Source organism: Oncorhynchus keta, chromosome 34, assembly GCF_023373465.1.
Source record: "Oncorhynchus keta strain PuntledgeMale-10-30-2019 chromosome 34, Oket_V2, whole genome shotgun sequence".
Classification (NCBI taxonomy): domain Eukaryota; kingdom Metazoa; phylum Chordata; class Actinopteri; order Salmoniformes; family Salmonidae; genus Oncorhynchus; species Oncorhynchus keta.
The window spans coordinates 30,291,213-30,317,228 of NC_068454.1; the positions used below are offsets into that span (position 1 = coordinate 30,291,213).

At 43.1% G+C, this 26,016-nt stretch overlaps 1 protein-coding gene across 1 annotated transcript in view; it reads right to left on the reverse strand.

Annotated features, from left to right (window-relative positions):
* The window catches only part of LOC118366653 (semaphorin-5B), a 151,674-nt gene that overhangs the window by 8,845 nt on the left and 116,813 nt on the right, over positions 1–26,016 (reverse strand). Inside the window, exons 18-21 of the mRNA XM_052492643.1 lie at positions 20,599–20,811; positions 18,649–18,819; positions 15,167–15,304; positions 13,964–14,008 (exon numbers count right to left, since the gene is read on the reverse strand). Coding sequence (XP_052348603.1) covers positions 13,964–14,008; positions 15,167–15,304; positions 18,649–18,819; positions 20,599–20,811 — 567 coding nt within the window. The remainder of the gene's footprint in view (positions 1–13,963; positions 14,009–15,166; positions 15,305–18,648; positions 18,820–20,598; positions 20,812–26,016) is intronic.

Consider the following 26,016-nt stretch of genomic DNA (forward strand, 5'->3'; position numbering starts at 1 on the left):
TTGGATGGTGTGTCAATACACCCATTCACTACAAAGATACAGGCGTCCTTCCAAACTCCATTACTAGATAGGAAGGAAACCGCTCAGGGATTTCACCATGAGCCAAATGATGACTTTAAAACAGTTACAGAGTTGAATGGCTGTTATAGGAGAAAACTGAGGGTGGATCAACAACATTGTAATTACTGAACAATACAGAATAAGAAATATTCCAAAACATGCACCCTGTTTGCATAGCGGTGGGAAGTAGGGGAACTGAGGGTGCTTTTTCACAAAAGTCCTATACTAGCAGACAAATATTTCAGTCAGTCTGGACATTTATTTTGGTATTTTTTCACAAAAGTAGTGCACTGGGCCTTTACGAGTCCTGTATTAGTGGACCGATAGCCGTCTCTTTTTTCACAGCTCCCCCATCCTGAAGTAATACTGCAAAAAATGTAGCAAAGCAATTAACTTTGGTCTTGAATGCAAAGTGTTATGTTTATGGCAAATCCAATACAAGATATTACTGAGTACCACTCCATATTTTCAAGCAAAGTGAAGACTGCATCATGTTATGGGTATGCTTGTAATTGTTAAGGACTGGGGTTTTTTTTCAGGATAAATAAGAAACTGAATGGAGCTATGAACACAGTCAAAATCCTATAGAAAAGGCTAGTTCAGTCTGCTTTCCACTGGGAGATGTATTCACCTTTCAGCAGGGCAATAACCTAAAACACAAGGCCAAATCGACACTGGAGTTGCTTACCAAGACGACAGTGCTAGACAATGTTCCTGAGTGGCCGATTAACAATTTTGACTAAGATTTACTTGAAAATCTATGGCAAGACCTGAAAATGGTTGTCTAGCAATGATCAGCAACCAATTTGACAGAACCTTTGAGATTTTTTTATATTTTTATACTTAGTTTTTATTGTCTGAACACAAAGAAAGTACAAATAAAAGAACAAAAAAAAAGATCTGGCAGTTACAGTGCACGTCATACCTTCATCATCATATTATCATATTAGTTACATTGACATCTTTGAATTAGACCTTTTCCACAGAGGAAACCCATTTTCCCCAGTATTCTTGACCTCTCTCCTGCTGAGTTCTTAAAGCAAAGGTCATACACTCCATTAGGTGTATTTCCTCTAACAATGTCTATCCATTGTGTCACTGTGGGAGGGTCTTTTTGTAGCCATTTCCTAGTGATAGCCTTTTTACTGGCTGCCAGAAGGACCTTCAAGAGGTACTTTTCTCTATTGTGTAAGTTATCAGGTATTTCACCCATGTACAAAGAAATGAATGTTTGTTCTATGTCAAATCACATTCTTTTTCCAATGTTAGATCTTATTTCTCCCCAGTAAGCTCCCCAGTGACCTTGAGTTGGTGGAGCTTTGTTGAGTCTCTAATATGTTCAACCATGTTTCATCAGTTATTTCAATGTTAAGTTCCGCCTCCCATTTCTTTTTAATATAATTTGTAGAATATTTCTTTGAGGAATGAATACCCAAGTAGAGATTTGAAATAGTTTCTTTGTTACTCCCCAAGTTGTATGCGTTAGTGAATACTTGGATTCATTTTGGAGGTGCTCGAGGGTCAGTCACCTTTATCTCCCTTAAGAAATAGTGTTGAACTTGTAGTTATTTGTAAAAATCTTGTTTATCCAAGCCATGTTTTTTACTTAGGTCCTGGAAGTTATCTAGGTTCCCATTCCTTATAATTGTACTGAATGATGTGATGCCTTTCTGCGTCCATTGTTTAAATCTGCTGTCCTATGTTGCAGGGATGAAGCTGGGGTCGTATGCGAGCCAACTCAGCAGTTTGATCTATCTGTCTAAATTATTTTGCTTAACTACCCTAAACCATGTCTTCAGAGAGAAATTAATCCACTGATTTTGTCTATTGTATATTTATTTTACCATGTCCTTATTTCCCAGTACTGACTGTATGGGTATCTCTGTCAGAGTAGTCTCCATGTCCTTATTTCCCAGTACTGACTGTATGGGTATCTCTGTCAGAGTAGTCTCCATGTCCTTATTTCCCAGTACTGACTGTATGGGTATCTCTGTCAGAGTAGTCTCCATGTCCTTATTTCCCAGTACTGACTGTATGGGTATCTCTGTCAGAGTAGTCTCCATGTCCTTATTTCCCAGTACTGACTGTATGGGTATCTCTGTCAGAGTAGTCTCCATCTCCTTATTTCCCCAAACTGACTGTATGGGTATCTCTGTCAGAGTAGTCTCCATGTCCTTATTTCCCAGTACTGACTGTATGGGTATCTCTGTCAGAGTAGTCTCCATGTCCTTATTTCCCAGTACTGACTGTATGAGTATCTCTGTCAGAGTAGTCTCCATGTCCTTATTTCCCAGTACTGACTGTATGGGTATCTCTGTCAGAGTAGTCTCCATGTCCTTATTTCCCAGTACTGACTGTATGGGTATCTCTGTCAGAGTAGTCTCCATGTCCTTATTTCCCAGTACTGACTGTATGGGTATCTCTGTCAGAGTAGTCTCCATGTCCTTATTTCCCAGTACTGACTGTATGGGTATCTCTGTCAGAGTAGTCTCCATGTCCTTATTTCCCAGTACTGACTGTATGGGTATCTCTGTCAGAGTAGTCTCCATGTCCTTATTTCCCAGTACTGACTGTATGGGTATCTCTGTCAGAGTAGTCTCCATCTCCTTATTTCCCAGTACTGACTGTATGAGTATCTCTGTCAGAGTAGTCTCCATGTCCTTATTTCCCAGTACTGACTGTATGGGTATCTCTGTCAGAGTAGTCTCCATGTCCTTATTTCCCAGTACTGACTGTATGAGTATCTCTGTCAGAGTAGTCTCCATGTCCTTATTTCCCAGTACTGACTGTATGGGTATCTCTGTCAGAGTAGTCTCCATGACCTTATTTCCCAGTACTGACTGTATGAGTATCTCTGTCAGAGTAGTCTCCATGTCCTTATTTCCCAGTACTGACTGTATGGGTGTCTCTGTCAGAGTAGTCTCCATGTCCTTATTTCCCAGTACTGACTGTATGAGTATCTCTGTCAGAGTAGTCTCCATGTCCTTATTTCCCAGTACTGACTGTATGGGTATCTCTGTCAGAGTAGTCTCCATGTCCTTATTTCCCAGTACTGACTGTATGGGTATCTCTGTCAGAGTAGTCTCCATGTCCTTATTTCCCAGTACTGACTGTATGAGTATCTCTGTCAGAGTAGTCTCCATGTCCTTATTTCCCAGTACTGACTGTATGGGTATCTCTGTCAGAGTAGTCTCCATGTCCTTATTTCCCAGTACTGACTGTATGGGTATCTCTGTCAGAGTAGTCTCCATGTCCTTATTTCCCAGTACTGACTGTATGAGTATCTCTGTCAGAGTAGTCTCCATGTCCTTATTTCCCAGTACTGACTGTATGGGTATCTCTGTCAGAGTAGTCTCCATGTCCTTATTTCCCAGTACTGACTGTATGGTTATCTCTGTCAGAGTAGTCTCCATGTCCTTATTTCCCAGTACTGACTGTATGGGTATCTCTGTCAGAGTAGTCTCCATGTCCTTATTTCCCAGTACTGACTGTATGAGTATCTCTGTCAAAGTAGTCTCCATGTCTTTCCATTTGGATTCGTATTCTGAATTGCACCAACACACCAGAGGTCTCAATTGGGCTGACACATAATAATCTTTTAGGTTTGGTAAGGCCATACCGCCACAGTTGTTTGGTAACTGTAATGTTGTATATCTAGTTCTTGGTCTCTTACTGTTCCAGATAAACCTTGATATCCGTTTATCCCATTTCCTAAACTGTTTAGGTGAGTTTTCTATGGGCAGTGATTGGAACAAATACAGTAACCTTGGCAGGATGTTCATTTTGATTGTTTCAATTCTACTACTAAGATCTAAGGGAAGTGAATTCCACCTGTCCAGGTCATCATATATTTTCTTGTTGATGTGATCGTAATTCATGTCATAAAGTTTGTGTGTATCTTTTGGTAAGTTTACTCCCAGATATTTAATGGATGAAGAGGTCCAGGTGAAGTTATACCTACTCTTCAGCTCTTCCTGTGGGGTATAATTATAAACTAGGGCTTGGGTCTTGTGTACGTTAAGCACATACCCTGAATATGTTCCAAATGTTTGTAAATCATCCATCAATCTAGGTACACTTGAGCCTGGGTCTTTAAGGAATAACAGAACGTCATCAGCATACATGCATATCTTATGTTCACTGCCTCTTATTGTTATTCCCTCTAAGGTTGGGTCCTGTCTTATTGCCTGTGCTAATGGTTTGAGGTACAAGGAGAAGAGAGTGGGCGAAAGATTACAGCCTTGTCTTTCCCCTCGCTCTAATTTGGTCTTTCGTGTCAAATGTCCATTTATCTTTATTCTAGTGGTCGGACATGAATACAGTGTTTTGATGCACTGTATCACTTCTTTGTTGAAACCAAATCTTTCCATAACTTGTAATAGGTAATCCCATCCCACTGAATCAAATGCTTTTTCTGCATCTAGGCTGATTAATATTGCACTTGTCTTATTCTGAGTAATGTGGTCCATGACATGTAGTGTTCTCCTTATTTTGTCCTATGTCTGCCTATTTTGTATGAAACCAGTTTGATCTCCGTCAAACAATTCTGGGATTATGTTCTCCATGTGTTAAGCATTGCAATAGGTCTATATTAACTGCATTCTTTCTTATCTTTACCCTCTTTTGGGATTACTGATATGATGGCCTCTCTCCATGACGGTGGAAGACACCCCTCCCTCAGAATCCAGTTAAAACAGGCCTTAAGTAGAGGTGCTAATTGTTCTCTGAAGGTCTTGAACCATTCTGAAGGGAAGCCATCAGTGCCTGGAGACTTGTTGACTTTTTGTTGAGATATTGCTTTATTAATTTCTTCTGTGGATATTTCTAGTTAGTCTATCATTTTGCTCTGTCCCAATTGAGGGGAGATCAAGTGAGTTCAAAAAGTGCTCTATTGTCTGTGCATCTGCCTTCTCTGGTTGCTTGTACAGATTTGTGTAACATGATTCAAATGCATTCTGTATTTCATCTAATTTGCATGTGATCTTTTTTGTTTTGGAGTCTTTTATTTTGAAAATGGTATTATGTGCTTGTTGTTTCCTGAGTCTCCATGCTTGTAATTTGGTTGCCTTTGAGCCTGCTTCATAATATCGTTGTTTCAGGAACCTAGCTTTTTCTCTATTCTTCTCTATAAATCTGGTCAATTTCCTGTTTTACCTTTTGAATCTCTCGTAATATAAGATGGTCTTTGTGTTGACCATGAGATAGTTCCTGGGTTTCCTGTAATTTCAGCAGTTTCTGTGCTTTAATCTTTTTCTTGAGAGATGATGTGGCTATGATCTTCCCTCTAATAACCGCCTTAGCTGCATCCCACAATATAGCAGGAGATACTTCCCCATTATCATTATTCTCCAGATAGATGTTCAATTCTGTCTTTATTGATTCCTTGAATGCTGGATCATTCAGCATGCTTGTATTAAGTCTCCATATAGTATTTCTTGGTTTGCTATCAAGGTGTAGAGTTAGGTAAACTCCATTATGATCTGATAAGTCGCTCTGCCCGATCCTACAATCCTTAAGCCCATGTCTATCTGCACTGTACATGAAAAAGTAGTCTAACCTGGAGTATTCAGTGTGGCGGGCTGAGTAAAAAGTATACTCCTTATCGGTCTTGTGGATGTCACGCCATACATCGAGCAGTCCTAGATCCTGCAGTATCCTATTGATATTTTTGGGAAACTAGGCTCATTTTCCTATTTTGGTTTGTGCTGTCCAATTTTGAGTTTAGAATTGTGTTAAAGTCCCCTCCACAGATAAGAGTGCCAGTGGTTTCTGTGGCAATTAAATCAAACACCTTCCTGTAGAAGACCATGTCACTCCCTGGGGGTGCGTATACATTAAATAATGTAACTTCCTGTAGAAGACCATGTCACTCCCTGGGGGCGTGTATACATTAAATAATGTAACTTCCTGTAGAAGACCATGTCACTCCCTGGGGGTGCGTATACATTAAATAATGTAACTTCCTGTAGAAGACCATGTCACTCCCTGGGGGCGTGTATACATTAAATAATGTAACTTCCTGTAGAAGACCATGTCACTCCCTGGGGGCGTGTATACATTAAATAATGTAACTTCCTGTAGAAGACCATGTCACACCCTGGGGGTGCATATACTTTAAATAATGTAACTTCCTTGTTATCCAGTTTACATTTAACAAGTATAAATCTACCCTCCTTGTCTTTTATTTCTGACATAAACTCAAAATGAACTGAATTTGGGATCAAGATTGCAACTCCCCTTCTACCCATTTTGTAAGAAAAAAAAAGTGTTCCTAAATCCCATTTTCTTGAGTTTCTCGTGTTCAGGTGTGGATAAGTGAGTTTCCTGCCAGAATAGTATGTCAACTCTCTCCCGTTTCATCTTTGCTATTGCCTTACTTCTCTTGATGGCACTCCCCAGTCCGTTTACATTGAGACTTATGACCTTAAATTCCCAATGATGCAATCGATATAAATAAATAAAAACTGTCCACCATATCTGCCTGCTTATCATGAACATAAAAATGAAAGAAAAATCAAGAAAAATAATAAAGTAAACCAAAGTGGGAAAATATTTTGGTATTTGGACTCCCATGTCAGAGGACTGTCTCTTGCCTCTGGGGTTTGAGGGGATGAGCCTGTCCGCAGGAGGGGCCCCTCGCTCAGATATGAAAATGCGTGACGTAGTCACAAACAATACCCGTTGGAACCGAAAATAATAAGGGCGCCTATTTCGTCACTTATACACATCGGTTAATTACAAGTGAAAACTATAATCGGTCATGCTTGCATATCATGAATCATACCCTTGATATGCCCTTCTGTCGCCCCGTTGTCAATGTGTCATTAATCCTTAGCTAATATATATGTTATTAACGTGACGCTACTTAGTGTGTTCGTAAAGAACACATGCTTTTGGCTACTCACCCTTGTTCAGCATTGGGAGAAAATATGGGATATATTTTACCTATTGTAATGTCAACCGTAACAACCCAAAGTCTTAACAGCTCGCGGTAACTATTAATTCTGTTAAATCTGATTCAGTGTCTTACATCTTCCCATGGGAAATGCCTGAGTCTCTATCGGATGTGAACGTTTCCCTCTTTCTCCATGACCCTGCTTGTCAACAATGATCCATGGGAGAGCTTGCTCGTGTCTTTCCGCTGGTGATGTCGCCTTTCTCCTGGCGGTATACTCCACTGGGAAGCCACTTGACTTCAGCCACATCGTCTGCATGCTCGTATGTAACCGGGCCATTTTCCAGAAATACCCGCATTTTTGGTGGGGCGCCGCTGTGGGGTTTTGAGGCCAGGGCTCGGTGTGCTCTCTCGATTCCCAGGTCAGTGTCGTCTTCAAGTATGCCCTTGAATAGGTCCTCCACGAAGTTGGGCATAGAGTCTTTTTCTGCGCCCTCTACTATGTTATAAAGTCTAATGTTGTTTCAACGTGAGAAACCTTCGAGTTCTGTTACTTTTGCCTGTAGTGCGTGTTGGCTTTTCAGTGACTGTTCAAGTATTTCCTTGACTGTGGAGGTCCATGTGTCCGTTTCACCAAAGCGCTGTTCTGCGTCCCCCATTCTTGTAGATATGCTGTGAAGTTCCAATTTGTTTTCTTCCAGTTTCTGGTTAATGTCCTTCTTGAGCTAATTTAGTTATTTTCTTACATCTTCTCGAAGTTCCTCTCGTAAGCCTGTGAGCGCCTCGCAGCAATTCCTCCTTCATCACCTCACGAAATGAGGGCTCTTTTGCGGCTGCTATCTTATTTGCGCTAGCATTAGCCATCTCGGGTTCATTGACGATTATATCTTCTGCTGTCTTGTTACGGGTTGTTGTTGTAGCTCCGTGACCTTTTCCTATTTTCCCCTTTTCCATTTTGCGTAAGTTATTATAATGCTCAGAGTAAAAACTTGAATTTAGGGGGGAATACCCAACCGATGTGCAGTACGAAAAACTAGGCAGCCATTTCCCTAAGTTGCGTCACCACCACAACTTTAAGAATTTTGAAAAGAATAATGGATAAATGTTGCACAATCCAGGTGTGTGTGGAAAGCTCTTATACTTTACTAGGGTTGAATGGCGGGAACTCGGTTACCGATATTTACCGCCCAAAACGACTCACTTTTCCCGGGATAGAGAACTGTGAGAAGCCGGTAAATTATAATAAATTATTTAAATGAACAGCATTATGTGAAATGGAAGCGTTAAATAATATGTGATGTCTAAATCTGTCTTCTCTACTGCCTCTGCATGATGAATCATCAACGCTCAGGGTGGGGACAGACAGCCCATCTCAGTATGGAGCTCAGTTCATAATGCATATAGACCTACAATATCATCTCATCATGGTAACTTTCTCTCTTGTGACAGGTACTGTAGGCTTACATTTTCTGCAAAATAGTCTATGGGGTAGTCACATAAAGCCAGAATGAGCGTTTAATTGACCCAACTCCATCTGGCTTTCGAGGGTCACCATGTTTTGTAATTGTAAAGATATATATATATTTTTTTGTGCAGCTGAGTTTTAAAACAGCCTATCATTTTAAAAACAGCCAATATCATTGCTTTAAATCAGTGCACATGCGGGCACTCTATCGCATTCTTTTAATCCAAGCGGGCTGTCATGTGCCTTTTATGAGGAGTGGCTTCAGTCTGGCCACTCTACCATATAGGCCTGATTAGTGGAGTGTTGCAGAGATGGTTGTCCTACTGGAAGATTCTCCCATCTACACAGAGAAACTCTGGAGCTCTGTCAGAGTGACCATCGGATTCTTGTTTACCTCCCTGGCCAAGGCCCTTCTCTCCTGATTGCTCAGTTTGGCCAGGCAGCCTTCCATTTAAGAATGATTGAGACCACTACGTTCTTGGGGACATTCAATGCTGCACAATCCTGTCTCTGAGCTCTATGTACAATTCTTTTGAACTCATAGCTTGGTTTTTGCTCTGACATGCACTGTCAACTGTGAAACCTTTTATAGACAGGTGTGTGCCTTTACAAATAATATTTGTATTTATTTAACCTTTATTTAACTAGGCAAGTCAGTTAAGAACATATTATTATTTACAATGATGGCCTACCAAAAAGCAAAAGGCCTCCTGCGGGGACGGGGGCCTGGGATTAAAAATAAATAAAATATAAATATAGGACAAAAGACACATCACAACAAGAGAGACAACACTACATAAAGAGAGACCTAAGACAACAACACAGCAAGACAGCAACACATGACAACACAGCATGGTAGCAACACAACATAATAACAACATGGTAGCAACATAAAACATGGTATAAACATTATTGGGCACAGATAACAGCACAAAGGGCAAGAAGGTAGAGGCAACAATACATCACATGAAGCAGCCACAACTGTCAGTAAGATTTCCATGATTGAGTCTTTGAATGAAGTGATTGAGATAAAACTATCCCATTTGAGTGTTTGTTGCAGCTCGTTCCAGTCGCTAGCTGCAGCGAACTGAAAAGAGGAGCGACCCAGGGATGCGTGTGCTTTGGAGACCTTTAACAGAATGTGACTGGAAGAACGGGTGTTGTATGTGGAGGATGAGGGCTGCAGTAGATTTCTCAGATAGGGGGGAGTGAGGCCTAAGAGGGTTTTATAAATAAGCATCAACCAGTGGGTCTTGCGACAGGTATACAGAGATGACCAGTTTACACAGGACTGAATTTACCACAGTTGGACTCCAATGAAGTTGTAGAAACATCTCAAGGATGATCAATGGAGACAAGATGCACCTGAGCTCATTTTCAAGTCTCAATAGCAAAGGGTCTGAATACTTATGTAAATAAGGTATCTGTTTTTTATTTTTAATACATTTGCAAAAATGTCTAAAAACCTGTTTTTGCTTTGTCATTATGGGGTATTGTGTGTAGACTGATGAAGAACATTTTTAATTAAATACATTTTAGAATAAGGCTGTAACGTAACAAAATGTGGAAAAAGGGAAGGGGTCTGAATACTTTCCGAATGCACTGTATATATGTTCTAGCCTCTTTCAGGTAATACATTCAATGCGGTATTAGCCCTATATTTAGCTAATTAATGATGGGTTATGCATAATAAGCATCTAACTTATAGCTTCTGTCCCATGCGCAATACGCAAGCACCCGTGCGCCACTGGCCTCTCTCCTTAAAAAACACTCCTTAGCTCTTGGAGTCCCAGGCAGGAAAAGCTAGACTAGAATGGCTTGCTGGACAAAATTGTTTTATGTCCTGATCGATGGTCAGCTACGGGAAAGTAGGAGGGAGAAGAGGTCTGATTAAGGTCGCAATCGCTCACTCGATGATCCCACCTTGCATCTGATGAACTCCGGAAGTCCCCGGCATCTTCGTCCCAGAGAGGATCCAAGCTTACCCAAGAGCCTTCGAAGACAGCCAATTTGCCTCTTCCCGAGCCGATGCAGCTTGGCAGGGCTAGGCTGTCTCCAGCCGAACATGTACGCAGACTTAACACCCAGTGTTGTCTGTATTGCGGGACTGCCGGTCATTATGTGGCTACCTGTCCCTTCAAGAGACCTAGCTCATTGGTAGGAATGAGTATTATGGTGAGTCTGAAGGATAATGTTGCTTCTTCCCTTATTCGCCCCCTTCTCCATACCACCATTCTGTGGGGAAACCAGTCCAAGTTTCTCCAGATACTCATCGACGCAGGGGACAATTTCAGTCTTATGGATGTTACCCTGGCGTCCGAGCTGGACATCTCCTCTCCATTCTCATTGATGTTAGAGTGCTGAAATGCTTCAGTCTGGTTTTAGACCCCATCATAGCATTGAGACGGCACTTGTGAAGGTGGTAAATGACATTTTAATGGCATCGGACCGAGGCTCTGCATCTGTCCTCGTGCTCCTAGACCTTAGTGCTAGACCTGAGTGCTGCTTTTGATACCATCGATCACCACATTCTTTTGGAGAGATTGGAAACCCAAATTGGTCTACACGGACAAGTTCTGGCCTGGTTTAGATCTTATCTGTCGGAAAGATATCAGTTTGTCTCTGTGAATGGTTTGTCCTCTGACAAATCAACTGTACATTTCGGTGTTCCTCAAGGTTCCGTTTTAGGACCACTATTGTTTTCACTATATATTTTACCTCTTGGGGATGTTATTCGAAAACATAATGTTAACTTTCACTGCTATGCGGATGACACACAGCTGTACATTTCAATGAAACATGGTGAAGCCCCAAAATTGCCCTTGCTAGAAGCATGTGTTTCAGACATAAGGAAGTGGATGGCTGCAAACTTTCTACTTTTAAACTCGGACAAAACAGAGATGCTTGTTCTAGGTCCCAAGAAACAAAGAGATCTTCTGTTGAATCTGACGATTAATCTTAATGGTTGTACAGTCGTCTCAAATAAAACTGTGAAGGAGCTCGGCGTTACTCTGGACCCTGATCTCTCTTTTGAAGAACGTATCAAGACAATTTCAAGGACAGCTTTTTTCCATCTACGTAACATTGCAAAAATCAGAAACTTTCTGTCCAAAAATGATGCAGAAAAATTAATCCATGCTTTTGTCACTTCTAGGTTAGACTACTGTAATGCTCTACTTTCCGGCTACCCGGATAAAGCACTAAATAAACTTCAGTTAGTGCTAAATACGGCTGCTAGAATCCTGACTAGAACCAACATTTTTTATCATATTACTCCAATGCTAGCCTCTCTACACTGGCTTCCTGTCAAAGCAATGGCTGGTTTTAAGGTTTTACTGCTAACCTACAAAGCATTACATGGGCTTGCTCCTACCTATCTCTCTGATTTGGTCCTGCCGTACATACCTACACGTACGCTACGGTCACAAGACGCAGGCCTCCTAATTGTCCCTAGAATTTCTAGGCAGGGCTTTCTCCTATAGAGCTGCATTTTTATGGAACGGTCTAACTACCCATGTCAGAGACACGAACTCGGTCTCAATCTTTAAGTCTTTACTGAAGACTCATCTCTTCAGTGGGTCATATGATTGAGTGTAGTCTGGCCCAGGAGTGGGAAGGTGAACGGAAAGGCTCTGGAGCAACGAACAGCCCTTGCTGTCTCTGCCTCGCCGGTTCCCCTCTTTCCACTGGGATTCTCTGCCTCTAACCCTATTACAGGGGCTGAGCCACTGGCTTACTGGGGCTCTCTCATGCCGTCCCTGGAAGGGGTGCGTCACCTGAGTGGGTTGAGTCACTGATGTGGTCATCCTGTTTGGGTTGGCGCCCCCCCCTTGGGTTGTGCCATGGCGGAGATCTTTGTGGGCTATACTCAGCCTTGTCTCAGGATGGTAAGTTGGTGGTTGAAGATATCCCTCTAGTGGTGTGGGGGCTGTGCTTTGGCAAAGTGGGTGGGGTTATATCCTTCCTGTTTGGCCCTGTCCGGGGGTGTCCTCGGATGGGGCCACAGTGTCTCCTGACCCCTCCTGTCTCAGCCTCCAGTATTTATGCTGCAGTAGTTTATGTGTCCGGGGGCTAGGGTCAGTTTGATATATCTGGAGTACTTCTCCTGTCCTATTCGGTGTCCTGTGTGAATCTAAGTGTGCGTTCTCTAATTCTCTCCTTCTCTCTTTCTCTGAGGACCTGAGCCCTAGGACCATGCCCCAGGACTACCTGACATGATCACTTCTTGCTGTCCCCAGTCCACCTGACCGTGCTGCTGCTACAGTTTCAACTGTTCTGATTTATTATTATTCGACCATGCTGGTCATTTATGAACATTTGAACATCTTGGCCATGTTCTGTTATAATCTCCACCCGGCACAGCCAGAAGAGGACTGGCCACCCCACATAGCCTGGTTCCTCTCTAGGTTTCTTCCTAGGTTTTGGCCTTTCTAGGGAGTTTTTCCTAGCCACCGTGCTTCTACACCTGCATTGCTTGCTGTTTGGGGTTTTAGGCTGGGTTTCTGTACAGCACTTTGAGATATCAGCTGATGTACGAAGGGCTATATAAATCAATTTGATTTGATTTGATTTTGGAAGGGCGCTCTATAGGCTGGGTCACCCACCATACCACCCCCATCAACCTACAAGTGTCGGGGAACCACAGCGAGACGATCCAATTCCTGCTAATTGAGTGTCTACAGGTTCTTGTGGTATTGGGATTCTCTTGGCTCCAGCGACACAATCCCTCGATTGACTGGTCTACTGGTGCCATCTTGGGCTGGAGCCCGTTCTGCCACGATCATTGCCGGAAATCATTTCTGCCTGCCCTGGGACGTATTCCTGGGTGGGTGCTTGGAAATAGCCCCGAACCTCTGTGCCATTCCCGCGGAGTACCAGTACCAGGGTTCAGTAAGGCACGGGCCACTTCACTTCCACAACACCGACCTAGTACCCAAGGATGTTAAGCCAGATGTGCTGGCATGCCGCTATAGCCCCGCGGCTACACCCTCGGAAGCTGAGACCTTTCCCCCCTTCTCCAAAATCATTAGCCCCTTTGCTGTTCGTCCTCTGTTGTCCCATAGCCTTAACTTCCATAACTTCCTACTTTTCATGTGTCTAGATGTAAATCCATGTGTCACAGTCCTTTGTCTCCTGTTTGTTACTTCAACAGTCTGTCTACATTTGGGTCTTACCTGAAATGTGATACAACCCTAAGACTTACCTAGAAAGACTCATAGCTGTAATCGCTGCCAAAGCTGCTTCTACAAAATACACATGTAAATTAGCTATACATTTGCTAACATTTCTAAAAACATGTTTTCACATTATGGGGTATTGTGTGTAGATTGATGAGGAAAAAAATGTATGTAATCCATTTTGAATTCAGGCTGTAACACAACAAAATGTGGAGTAAGTCAAAAGGGTATGAAAACTCTCTGAAGGCACTGTAGTGGCAGCCTTCACAACTAATTATTTAGCTCTATCCCTAACACCCCCCTACCTCCAACCCCCCCACAAACGATCACACATGCACACACGTAGATAGTTGTCAATCCACTTACCTCCGCATTGCTGGTCCTTATCAAAGCCAGACGCAGGGAGAATCACTGCAACACAACACAACACAACAGACAGACAGACAGACAGACAGACAGACAGACAGACAGACAGACAGACAGACAGACAGACAGACAGACAGACAGACAGACAGACAGACAGAGACAGACACACAGTCAGCTACCAGCACATGCATAGTCTTACCACCCACAGACCAGCTGGAATCACCCCAAGACACCAGAGTAGACTTTCATTTTAACTGGAAGATGAAATATTGTATACAGTACATACAGCACAAACAAACATCATGAAACACAAATCAATGAATCATTTCTCCAGTGGAATGTTGTAAATGTCTTGAATGTTGAATGTTGTGTAGCCTGAGCCAATCATTTAATCAAAGTAAAGCCAATCATTTAAAGTTAAACCACGTCTGCCTTCCACTAATTCATCAGGAAGGTAGTGGGAGAGAGGGAGGGAAGGGTGTGCTTTTAATTGAGACGCAACAATCCAATGATTAAATTTGGGACAATTTTCCCCCAGGCAGTGTCACACGCAATCCCAGTGACCTTACGATTTCTATCGCCTCATCCAAAATTCCAATAAATTAGATGTGATTTGGTCTGGATCCCAAATGGCACCCCTATTCCCTATATAGTGTACTACTTTTGATCAGGGCACAGGGCTCTGGTCAAAAGTAGTGCACTATATAGGGAATAGGGGGCCATTTGGGATGCATCCTTGGTGTTGTGACACATTAATATTAATTTTGAGAAGCCTTGATTTAATTCACTTGGTATTCTGGGCTAGTGGGTCTATCTTGTCTCGTCTCTGGCAGCCAGGCCCTGAAAGATCACTACGACTACAGCAAAAATAAAGGAAGAAGACTTAACAGACAGAGACATCAGAGGAGCAGTCGGAGAAGCCTGATTTACTGAGATTAACACTAATTAAGATAGCAGATGGGCAAGGCCTCTGTCTGGTGGGGATTGCAGAAGTTTGATAGTATATGGGGCAGTTTCCCAGACACTAATGGATTTAAAAGCACTTTCAATTTAACATGATTTTTAGACCAGGAAATGGCTTATTCTGGAAAACGGTTGTGTGATGAAACGGCTCATTTCAGTGTGTGTCTATGTTACATAATGATGATAACGACGACGATGATAACAATGATGATAATGATGATGAAGGTGTGTCTGACTCACCTGGGATCTCATTGCAGTCCCTGTGCTCGGTGCTGTTTCCCACACAGGGGGATGAGCCTTGAGCTCCACAGACCCTGCTGCGTACCTGCAGTCCTGCATTGTCACACACTGACCACAGAGACCAGGCCATCCAGCCGCCTGTACACACACACACACACTGTGACTGTCAGTACACAGACAAATGATCATGGACTCACCCTGAGTTGAAGTAACTGCTACAGTCTTAGAATGGCTGGAACCCAACATGCCCACCCAAGAGCATGAGACAAACAAACAAACTAGCCCCACCACAGCACAGCCACAAACAACCTTAGCCATATACAAACAGACCCAAACGTTTGTGAGGTAAACTGTATTGAGTAAGCAAACCCATAGTTTGTTTAGTGCATAGCCAAGATTTTTGTGTCCAGAGCCAAGTGCCAGTCATGTTTCCCGGCCGGCAGGCACTTGTATACACTAAACAGAAAGGATCCAATCCCGGTTTCCCAACACATAATGACAAAACCCATTAGTCCAAAGAAACTGTACATATATAAGGCTCTATGACTGCAGCCATTCTGTTTACCTCTCGTATCAGTCAGAGACACAGTCACTGGCTGTTGAAGCTGCTCCATCTGCTTTTTGATCTCCCACAACTTGTGTTGGTAGAACAACAGAATATAACCCCCACGGTACGGTGTCCATATTAGGATGGCATCCATATTAGGACAGGCTCAGAGTCTAAAAGGAGTTGGTGGCCTTGTGACTCTGAGCCTTTCCTAATATGGACACCGTACTGTTGCATAATATTACAATTATGTTTAATAACGCAGCAAACCAGCCCTCTTACTATAATTGCTTCATTAATTTCATTCATTTATTTACGTCACTCAACCAAACCAATGCGTCTGAGCTGTAGAATTGGATCATGGCAGAAATAAAACCCAGAGGCACCTCTATTAGCATTCATTGTAATAACAGTCACACAAACACAAAAGCACAAACACACCTGTCCTCCATTAGTTAGCACAATCTCTTTAGTCAAGCCACCTCTGAAAGGGACATCAGATAGTCCGGGGACTGACAGACACAAGGCCTTTTGGCTAATTGGAGGTGCACTGTATCTGTCGGGAAGTGAGCAGTGATCTGTGCATAGATGACCAATGTCCTGCTTGTCAGTAAATGTACCGTAGCCGGAGACAAATGAAATGGCCACGTCATTAGCATGGTAAATTGTGGACACAACCACAGGCAGCCAGGTAGGCACACACACACATTTCGAACGCATTTCACACACACACGGCCACACGCCGCAGCAGCAACAGAAGCAATATTTGAACTGGCTAGCAAATTCCAGGAAATAAAGACTAGATTAGGAATCAGATAAAACAGAAGAGAAACTCTTTAGAAATGGTGTCTCATTAGGGCTGTGGGCTTATTCAGAGACACGTCTGAGAGTAACTTTCTACCCAGGCCAGGATTAGCTGGCTCAGAATCACACATACGAATGACAGTGTCCTATTGGCAGAAGAGACTACACAAAGGGATGCACAGAGCAGAGGGCCTGGTTACACATACAGTATAAATACAGTGGAGCAAAAAAGTATTTAGTCAGCCACCAATTGTGCAAGTTCTCACACTTAAAAAGATGAGAGACCTGTAATTCTCATCATAGATACACTTCAACTATGACAGACAAAATGAGAAAAAAAATCCAGAAAATCACATTGTAGGATTTTTTATGAAATTATTTGCAAATTATGGTGGAAAATAAGTATTTGGTCACCTACAAACAAGCAAGATTTCTAGCTCTCACAGACCTGTAACTTCTTCTTTAAGAGGTTCCTCTGTCCTCCACTCGTTACCTGTATTAATGGCACCTGTTTGAACTTGTTATCAGTACAAAAGACACCTGTCCACAACCTCAAACAGTCACACTCCAAACTCCACTATGGTCAAGACCAAAGAGCTGTCAAAGGACCCCAGAGACAAAATTGTAGACCTGCACCAGGCTGGGAAGACTGAATCTGCAATAGGTAAGCAGCTTGGTTTGAAGAAATCAACTGTGGGAGCAATTATTAGGAAATGGAAGACATACAAGACCACTGATAATCTCCCTCGATCTGGGGCTCCACGCAAGATCGCACCCCGTGGGGTCAAAATGATCACAAGAACGGTGAGCAAAAATCCCAGAACCACCAGGGGGGACCTAGTGAATCACCTGCAGAGAGCTGGGACCAAAGTAACAAAGCCTACCATCAGTAACACACTACGCCGCCAGGGACTCAAATCCTGCAGTGCCAGACGTGTCCCCCTGCTTAAGTCAGTACATGTCCAGGTCCGTCTGAAGTTTGCTGGAGAGCATTTGGATGATCCAGAAGGAGATTGGGAGAATGTCATATGGTCAGATGAAACCAAAATATAACTTTTTGGTAAAAACTCAACTCGTCGTGTTTGGAGGACAAAGAATGCTGAGTTGCATCCAAAGAACACCATACCTACTGTGAAGCTTGGGGGTGGTAACATCATGCTTTGGGGCTGTTTTTCTGCAAAGGGACCAGGACGACTGATCCATGTAAAGGAAAGAATGAATGGGGCCATGTATCGTGGGATTTTGAGTAAAAACCTCCTTCCATCAGCAAGGGCATTGAAGATGAAACGTGGCTGGGTCTTTCAGCATGACAATGATCCCAAACACACCGCCCGGGAAATGAAGGAGTGGCTTCGTATGAAGCATTTCAAGGTCCTGGAGTGGCCTAGCCAGTCTCCAGATCTCAACCCCATAGAACATCTTTGGAGGGAGTTGAAAGTCCGTGTTGCCCAGCAACAGCCCCAAAATATCACTGCTCTAGAGGAGATCTGCATGGAGGAATGGGCCAAAATACCAGCAACAGTGTGTGAAAACCTTGTGAAGACTTACAGAAAACGTTTGACCTCTGTCATTGCCAACAAAGGGTATATAACAAAGTATTGAGATAAACTTTTGTTATTGACCAAATACTTATTTTCCACCATAATTTGCAAATAAATTCATTAAAAATCCTACAATGTGATTTTCTGGATTTTTTTCTCTCATTTCTCATCATAGTTGAAGTGTACCTATGATGAAAATTACAGGCCTCTCTCATCTTTTTAAGTGGGAGAACTTGCACAATTGGCTGACTAAATATTTTTTTCCCCCACTGTATCAGATCCCATCATCACACAATATTGGGCCAAAAGGCACACCACCGGTCTGCACCACCACAAGGCTGGCACTGAGGCTGCAAAAGGAAAGCAGCAGACAGGCCGGGGACTCCATCACAGCCCTCTCTGGAGCGACATAACAAGGTGTTGATTGGCACACAGTATTGATCAGTAAGTAATTATCATGATAGACTAGTTATAATGTATTGATTAGAGGTAATGATCGTCCTGATGTAAAGGACAGGGAAGCCTGTGACTCTGATGGATGTGTTGGGGTGGTGTTGGGTGTGATGTGTGTGTGTGTGTGTGTGCCTTACCATCACAGGTGTGTGTGTTGCACAGCGCTTCCTCAGTGTGTAGACCAATACAGATATCTCCTCCGTTGCCAGGGCTGGGGTTGTTACAGGAGCGGGTACGCTGGTAGTGCCCTCCACCACAGGGCACTGAACACTGAGACCAGGACGACCAACACGACCAGGCTCCACTCACTGACAGGAACACACACACACACAAAAAGACAAACACACACACAAAGACATAAACATATAAGCAAGGTCAGATATCTATCGCTCTCATCACTAACTAGGCAAAAATAAACATAATAAATGTTATCCTCTTGTAGCTGCAATAAACACAACCAAAGTCTACCCAGAGGACCAGATAGATTATCTACTTAAAAAACTACACTGCTGTCCATTGTCCCTACACGGCACTTTTCATGCCTAAGAATAACTCTGCTATGCTTAACCCCTCTATTAAGACTTGCTATATTAAGTGTGTTGTCATTTCACTCACATTTGTTTTTAATTAACTAGGCAAGTCAGTTAAGAACAAATTCTTATTTACAATGACAGCTACCGGGGAACAGTGGGTTAACTGCCTTGTTCAGGGGCAGAACAACAGATTTTTACCTTGTCAGCTCGGGGATTCAATCCAGCAACCTTTTGGTTACTGGCCCAACACTCTAACCACTAGTCTACCTGCCACCCCATTGAACAGGTACTTTCAGCATGTCCATCTGAATGAGAGTGTTTGAGCTGAGAGTGTGAACGATGAGGGAAGCGAGACAGTAAAGAATGCGTTTGACAGAGAGAGATGGAGGTGAGTGGTGAGAGGAGCCGGGGCTGTAATGCCGTCCTCGCCCCCATCGCGCCGTGCTCTAGAAAACTCCATTTACTTCAGTGGATTAGACAGTAGGGAGAGTGAACTGGGACCTGACTACTTTGGTTGCTTCACACTCCTCTGGCTGTCTGTCTGGCCCCTCTGAGTGCTGAGTAAAGAGAGACCCTCTCAAGAAAACCAGCAAACAGAAGGCTTGTAAAATAAAGATGGCTTCTCCTTATAGCCCTTTCTCTGTAACACTCTTCACCATCTCTCACTCTTTACCATCTCTCATTCTTGTGAAAATGTTCTTCTACCTTGCCACTCCATCTGTCAATTTCACGGTCTCACAGTCTCTCGGTCTCTCGGTCTCGCGGTCTCACTGTCTCACTGTCTCTCAGTCTCGCGGTCTCACTGTCTCTCGGTCTCACGGTCTCTTTCTGTCAGTCTTGCTCTGCCTCTGTAAATCAGGTACCTCTCCCTCCCTCTGTCTTCCTCTGTCTATCAGTCAAGGACCGCTCTCTCTCCCTCCCTCACTCTCTCTCTCTGTCTTTTTCTGTCTCTCAATCAAGGACTTCTCTCCCTCTCTCGCACGCGACCTCCCTCCCTCAGTCACATAATATCCAACTATCAGACAGACAGACAGAGAGAGAGAAATTACAGACTGAGTCATTTAGGTCAGGTTAATTAAGAGTTGAGTATATAGACATAAGAGAATAGGTTGGCACACACAGCCAATGATCATTGCTAAATGATACACTCAAGGATGATCATAAGTGATGCACCAACCATACAACATGAATATAGCCAATCCACATCCCATCTACATGAGTGTTAAGAGCAGAGCTTGGTGGAGTTACTACTGGTTAAAGCAGGCCAACGGCATGATTAGGGGATGATGAGAAGCTTTAGTTTCAATGCTACAAAGACTCAGCTACTGTAACCAAGGAGTTCTTGGTTCTGTTTCATTAGCTAATGGAAGTAATGGTCCCCTCAGCATAACTTTGCAGGACTAGCATCAGCATACAGCTCTCTCCCTGGTGGTGTGTTTTAATGTGTGTATTATGCTAACCACAACTGGAGGTCATTGATGTATAGTTACGGAAGTAGTGTGTGTGTGTGTGTGTGTGTATGTGTGTGCAAGTGCATGTTCTCTTCCCCTTTACCTTGGCAGGCCTGAGAGTTGCAGTCCTGGTACTCCACGGGTGAGCCCCTGCAGGCTGGCGGGGCAGCCTTGCCCTCTGGGGTGGTACAGGTGCGCTTGCGGGTGCGGTACCCTTTGGCACAGTCCTGGGAGCAGGCGGACCACGTCTCCCATGACGACCAGTCGGCGCCTGCCACTCGTACCACAGGGGTCCTCAGGAGGTCCTCCACTAGAGCTAGCAGAAGAGGAAAGGGTTAATACACAGGTTACTGGTCTGTTCAATACACTGAATCATTTCTACATTACACAGGTCATAGAGATAGAGTAGTATGCTACCGTTGTATATTATATAGGTGTATGGAATAGCTCACACATTCAAGCGAAAGATCACTGATACCATGGGATCAATAGGACCAGGATTTCTTTATACTGAAACACACTCTCCATTCTGAAGTCATTCAGATTATTCAACCATGCCTTCATGGAGAGTCATACAACTGAAAAATCATCTCCTCTCTGTTCTGAGGAAGGAGTCTTACTTTATTCATATCTTACTCAAGTCAGCTCTGGTCTTATTCTGGGTAAGTCTGGCTCGACTGTGACACGTTGGGAAGTGTTTAAGTGTTTTACAGTGACCTCACTAACTGAATATACTGTATATACAACAGACAGAGCCACCTGGCCAGACATAGAGAGAGAGACAGAGAGAGAGAGGCCAGCCTTCAGTCCTGTCCAGTCTGGACCGTATTTCCTGTTCAGAAGCAGTTCATCAGCTGCACTCTGAGCCTGTCCTCCTGTCCTCCTATCTGCCCACCCTGCCTACACAGCCCACTCTGGCCAGCCTGGCCACTGTCAGCCAGCTACAGTTAATCAATACAGTGGGCGGAGAGCATAAAGCTGCCATCAAGAGAGGAGAGTCGGACTGTGGCCAGCAGCATAGCGTGCCTGCTGGGAAACCCACACACTAACAGACACCAACACACCAACAGACATCAACAGACACCAACAGACATTATCATACCAACAGACACTAACATACCAACAGACACTAAACACAAACAGACACGAACACACTAACAGATACCAACACACCAACAGACACTAACATACCAACAGACACTAAACACAAACAGACACGAACACCCTAACAGTTACCAACACACCAACAGACACCAACACACCAACAGACATCAACAGACACCAACAGACACCAACATAACAACAGACACTAACATACCAACAGACACTAACATACCAACAGACACTAAGACACCAACAGACACTAAGACACCAACAGACACTAACATACCAACAGACACTAAACACGAACAGACACCAACACACCAACAGACACTAACATAACAACAGACACTAACATACCAACAGACACTAACATACCAACAGACACTAAGACAACAGACACTAAACACTAACAGACACCAACACACCAACAGACATCAACACACCAACAGACATCAACACACCAACAGACACTAAGACACCAACAGACACTAACACACCAACAGACACTAACATACCAACAGACACTAAGACACCAACAGACACTAAACACGAACAGACACCAACACACCAACAGACACTAACATAACAACAGACACTAACATACCAACAGACACTAACATACCAACAGACACTAAGACACCAACAGACACTAACATTCCAACAGACACTAAACACTAACAGACACCAACACACCAACAGACATCAACACACCAACAGACATCAACACACCAACAGACACTAAGACACCAACAGACACTAACACACCAACAGACACTAACATACCAACAGACACTAAGACACCAACAGACACTAACACACCAACAGACACTAACATACCAACAGACACTAACATACCAACAGACACTAAACACGAACACACTAACAGACACCAACACACCAACAGACATCAACACACCAACATACACTAACACACCAACAGACACTAACATACCAACAGACACTAAACACGAACAGACACGAACACACGAACAGACACCAACACACCAACAGACACTAAGACACCAACAGACAATAACACACCAACAGACACTAACATACCAACAGACACGAACACACGAACAGACACCAACACACGAACAGACACCAACACACCAACAGACACTAAGACACCAACAGACAATAACACACCAACAGACACTAACATACCAACAGACACTAACACACCAACAGAGACGAACACACCAACAGACTCTAACATACCAACAGACACTAAACACGAACAGACACGAACACACTAACAGACATCAACACACCAACAGACACTAACATACCAACAGACACTAACATACCAACAGACACTAACATACTAACAGACACTAAACACGAACAGACACAAACACACTAACAGACACCAACACACTAACAGACACCAACAAACCAACAGACACTAACACTAACACACCAACAGACCCTAACATATTAACAGACATCAACACACTAACAGACACGAACACACCAACATACTAACAGACACTAACACACTAATAGACACTAACACACTAACAAACACCAACATACTAACAGACACTAACACACCAACACACTAATAGACACGGACATACCAAAAGACACTAACATACTATTAGACACTAACACACTAATAGACACTAACATACTAATAGACACTAACATACTAATAGACACTAACACACTAACATACTAACAGACACTAACATACTATTAGACACTAACATACTAATAGACACTAACATACTAATAGACACTAACACACTAATAGACACTAACATACTAATAGACACTAACACACTAACATACTAATAGACACTAACATACTAATAGACACTAACATACTAATAGACACTGACATACTAATAGACACTAACACACTAATAGTCACTAACACAATAATAGACACTAAGACACTAACACACTAACAAACACTAACATACTAATAGACACAAACACATGAATAGACACTAACACACTAATAGACACTAACATACTAATAGACACTAACACACTAACATACTAACAGACACTAACATACTATTAGACACTAACATACTAACAGACACTAACATACTATTAGACACTAACATACTAACAGACACTAACAGACACTAACATACTAATAGACACAAACACATGAATAGACACTAACACACTAATAGACACTAACATACTAATAGACACTAACACACTAACATACTAACAGACACTAACATACTATTAGACACTAACATACTAACAGACACTAACATACTATTAGACACTAACATACTAACAGACACTAACATACTAACAGACACTAACATACTATTAGACACTAACATACTAACAGACACTAACATACTATTAGAAACTAATATACTAACAGACACTAACATACTAACAGACACTAACATACCAACAGACACTAACATACTAACGGACACTAACATACTAATGGACACTAACACACTAATAGACACTAACATACAATTAGACACTAACATACTTACAGACACTAACATACTATTAGACACTAACATACTAACAGACACTAACATACTATTAGAAACTAACATACTATTAGACACTAACATACTATTAGACACTAACACACTATTAGACACTAACACACTAATAGACACTAACATACTATTAGACACTAACATACTAACAGACACTAACATACCAACAGACACTAACATACTAACAAACATTAACAAACGAACAAACACTAACTTGGTGGTAGTAGCAAATATTCAAACGAGAACTTTGAAGGTCGAAGTGGAGAAGGGCTCCATGTGAACAGCAGTTGAACATGGTTCAGTCGGTCCTAAGAGATGGGCGAACGCCGTTCCTAAGGGAGGGGCGATGGCCTCCGTCACCCCTGACCGATCGAAAGGGAGTCGGCTTCAGATCCACGAATCCGGAGTTGTGGAGATGGGCGCCGCGAGGCATCCAGTGCGGTAACGTGATCGATCCCGGAGAAGCTGGCGGGATCCCCGGGGAGAGTTCTCTTTTCTTTGTGAAGGGCAGGGTGCCCTGGAATGGGTTCGCCCCGAGAGAGGGGCCCAAGCCCTGGAAAGCATCGCTGTTCGGGCGGCGTCTGGTGAGCTCTCGCTGGCCCTTGAAAATCTGGGGGAGACTGTTTAAATCTCGCTGGGCCGTACCCATATCTGCAGCAGGTCTCAATCTATAATCCCAGATAAATAGCGAAGCAGTACAAGAACGGGGAACAATATATAACCGTAAATAGAACCGGTTGCCGGTCGGAAGGTCACTAAACAAAAGCAGATTGGAAGGCCATCGAGCCCAAATAGACCAAAGAAAAGCGGGTAAACGAAGCGAGACTCTACGACTCTCCGAAAATGGGATAGGCTCCTCCTCTCCCTCGGTATGGGGTTCTGATTCGGGAGGGTGGCTTCGGACCGAGCCCAGTTCCGAGCCCAAGCCCAGTTCCCGCATCGCCACATCGCCTGGATTGCGCCTGACCAGCTCAATCCCCGTGGGCAGGTGCGTCGTCCGCGTCCGAAGGGGATTGGGGGTTGCCGGTGGGTGAACCGGGTCTTCCCACCTCGGGCTCCAATATCAAACGCCTGCCCACAGGTTAGTATGAGGAGGTAAGGGAGGTGCCCTCTAGTAGGGCCTCTGCAATCACAGAGCCTGACCACAGAGCCTCTGTTGTGAAACGTTTAAACGCGCCTCCCCCGCTTACTTAGGTAACTCTAAACCACGATGGTTTGAAATGAACGCCAACCTTGACGTGGCCCGTCAAGAGTGAGCATTAACCAGTTAAACCTCTGGGGGCAGTATTTCATTTTTGGATGAAAAAACTTTCCCGTTTTAAACAAGATATTTTGTCACGAAAAGATGCTCGACTATGCATATAATTTACAGCTTTGGAAAGGAAACACTCTGACGTTTCCAAAACTGCAAAGATATTGTCTGTGAGTGCCACAGAACTAATGCTACAGGCCAAACCAAGATGAAACTTCAAACAGGAAGTGAGCCAGATTTTTGAGGCGCTGTGTTCCAATGTCTCCTTATATGGCTGTGAATGCGCCAGGAACGAGCCTATACTTTCTGTCGTTTCCCCAAGGTGTCTGCAGCATTGTGACGTATTTGTAGGCATATCATTGGAAGTTTGACCATAAGAGACTACATTTACCAGGTGTCCGCTTGGTGTCCTCCGTCGAAATTGGTGCGTAGTATTCTGCAAGTATTCTTCCATGTGATTCAGAGGAGAAACCAAACTTCCACGAATGATATATCATCGAATAGATATGTGAAAACACCTTGAGGATTGATTCTAAACAACGTTTGCCATGTTTCTGTCGATATTATGGAGTTAATTTGGAAAAAAGTTTGGCGTTTTGATGACTGAATTTTCAGGGTTTTTTCTCAGCCAAACGTGATGAACAAAACGGAGCTATTTCTCCTACACAAA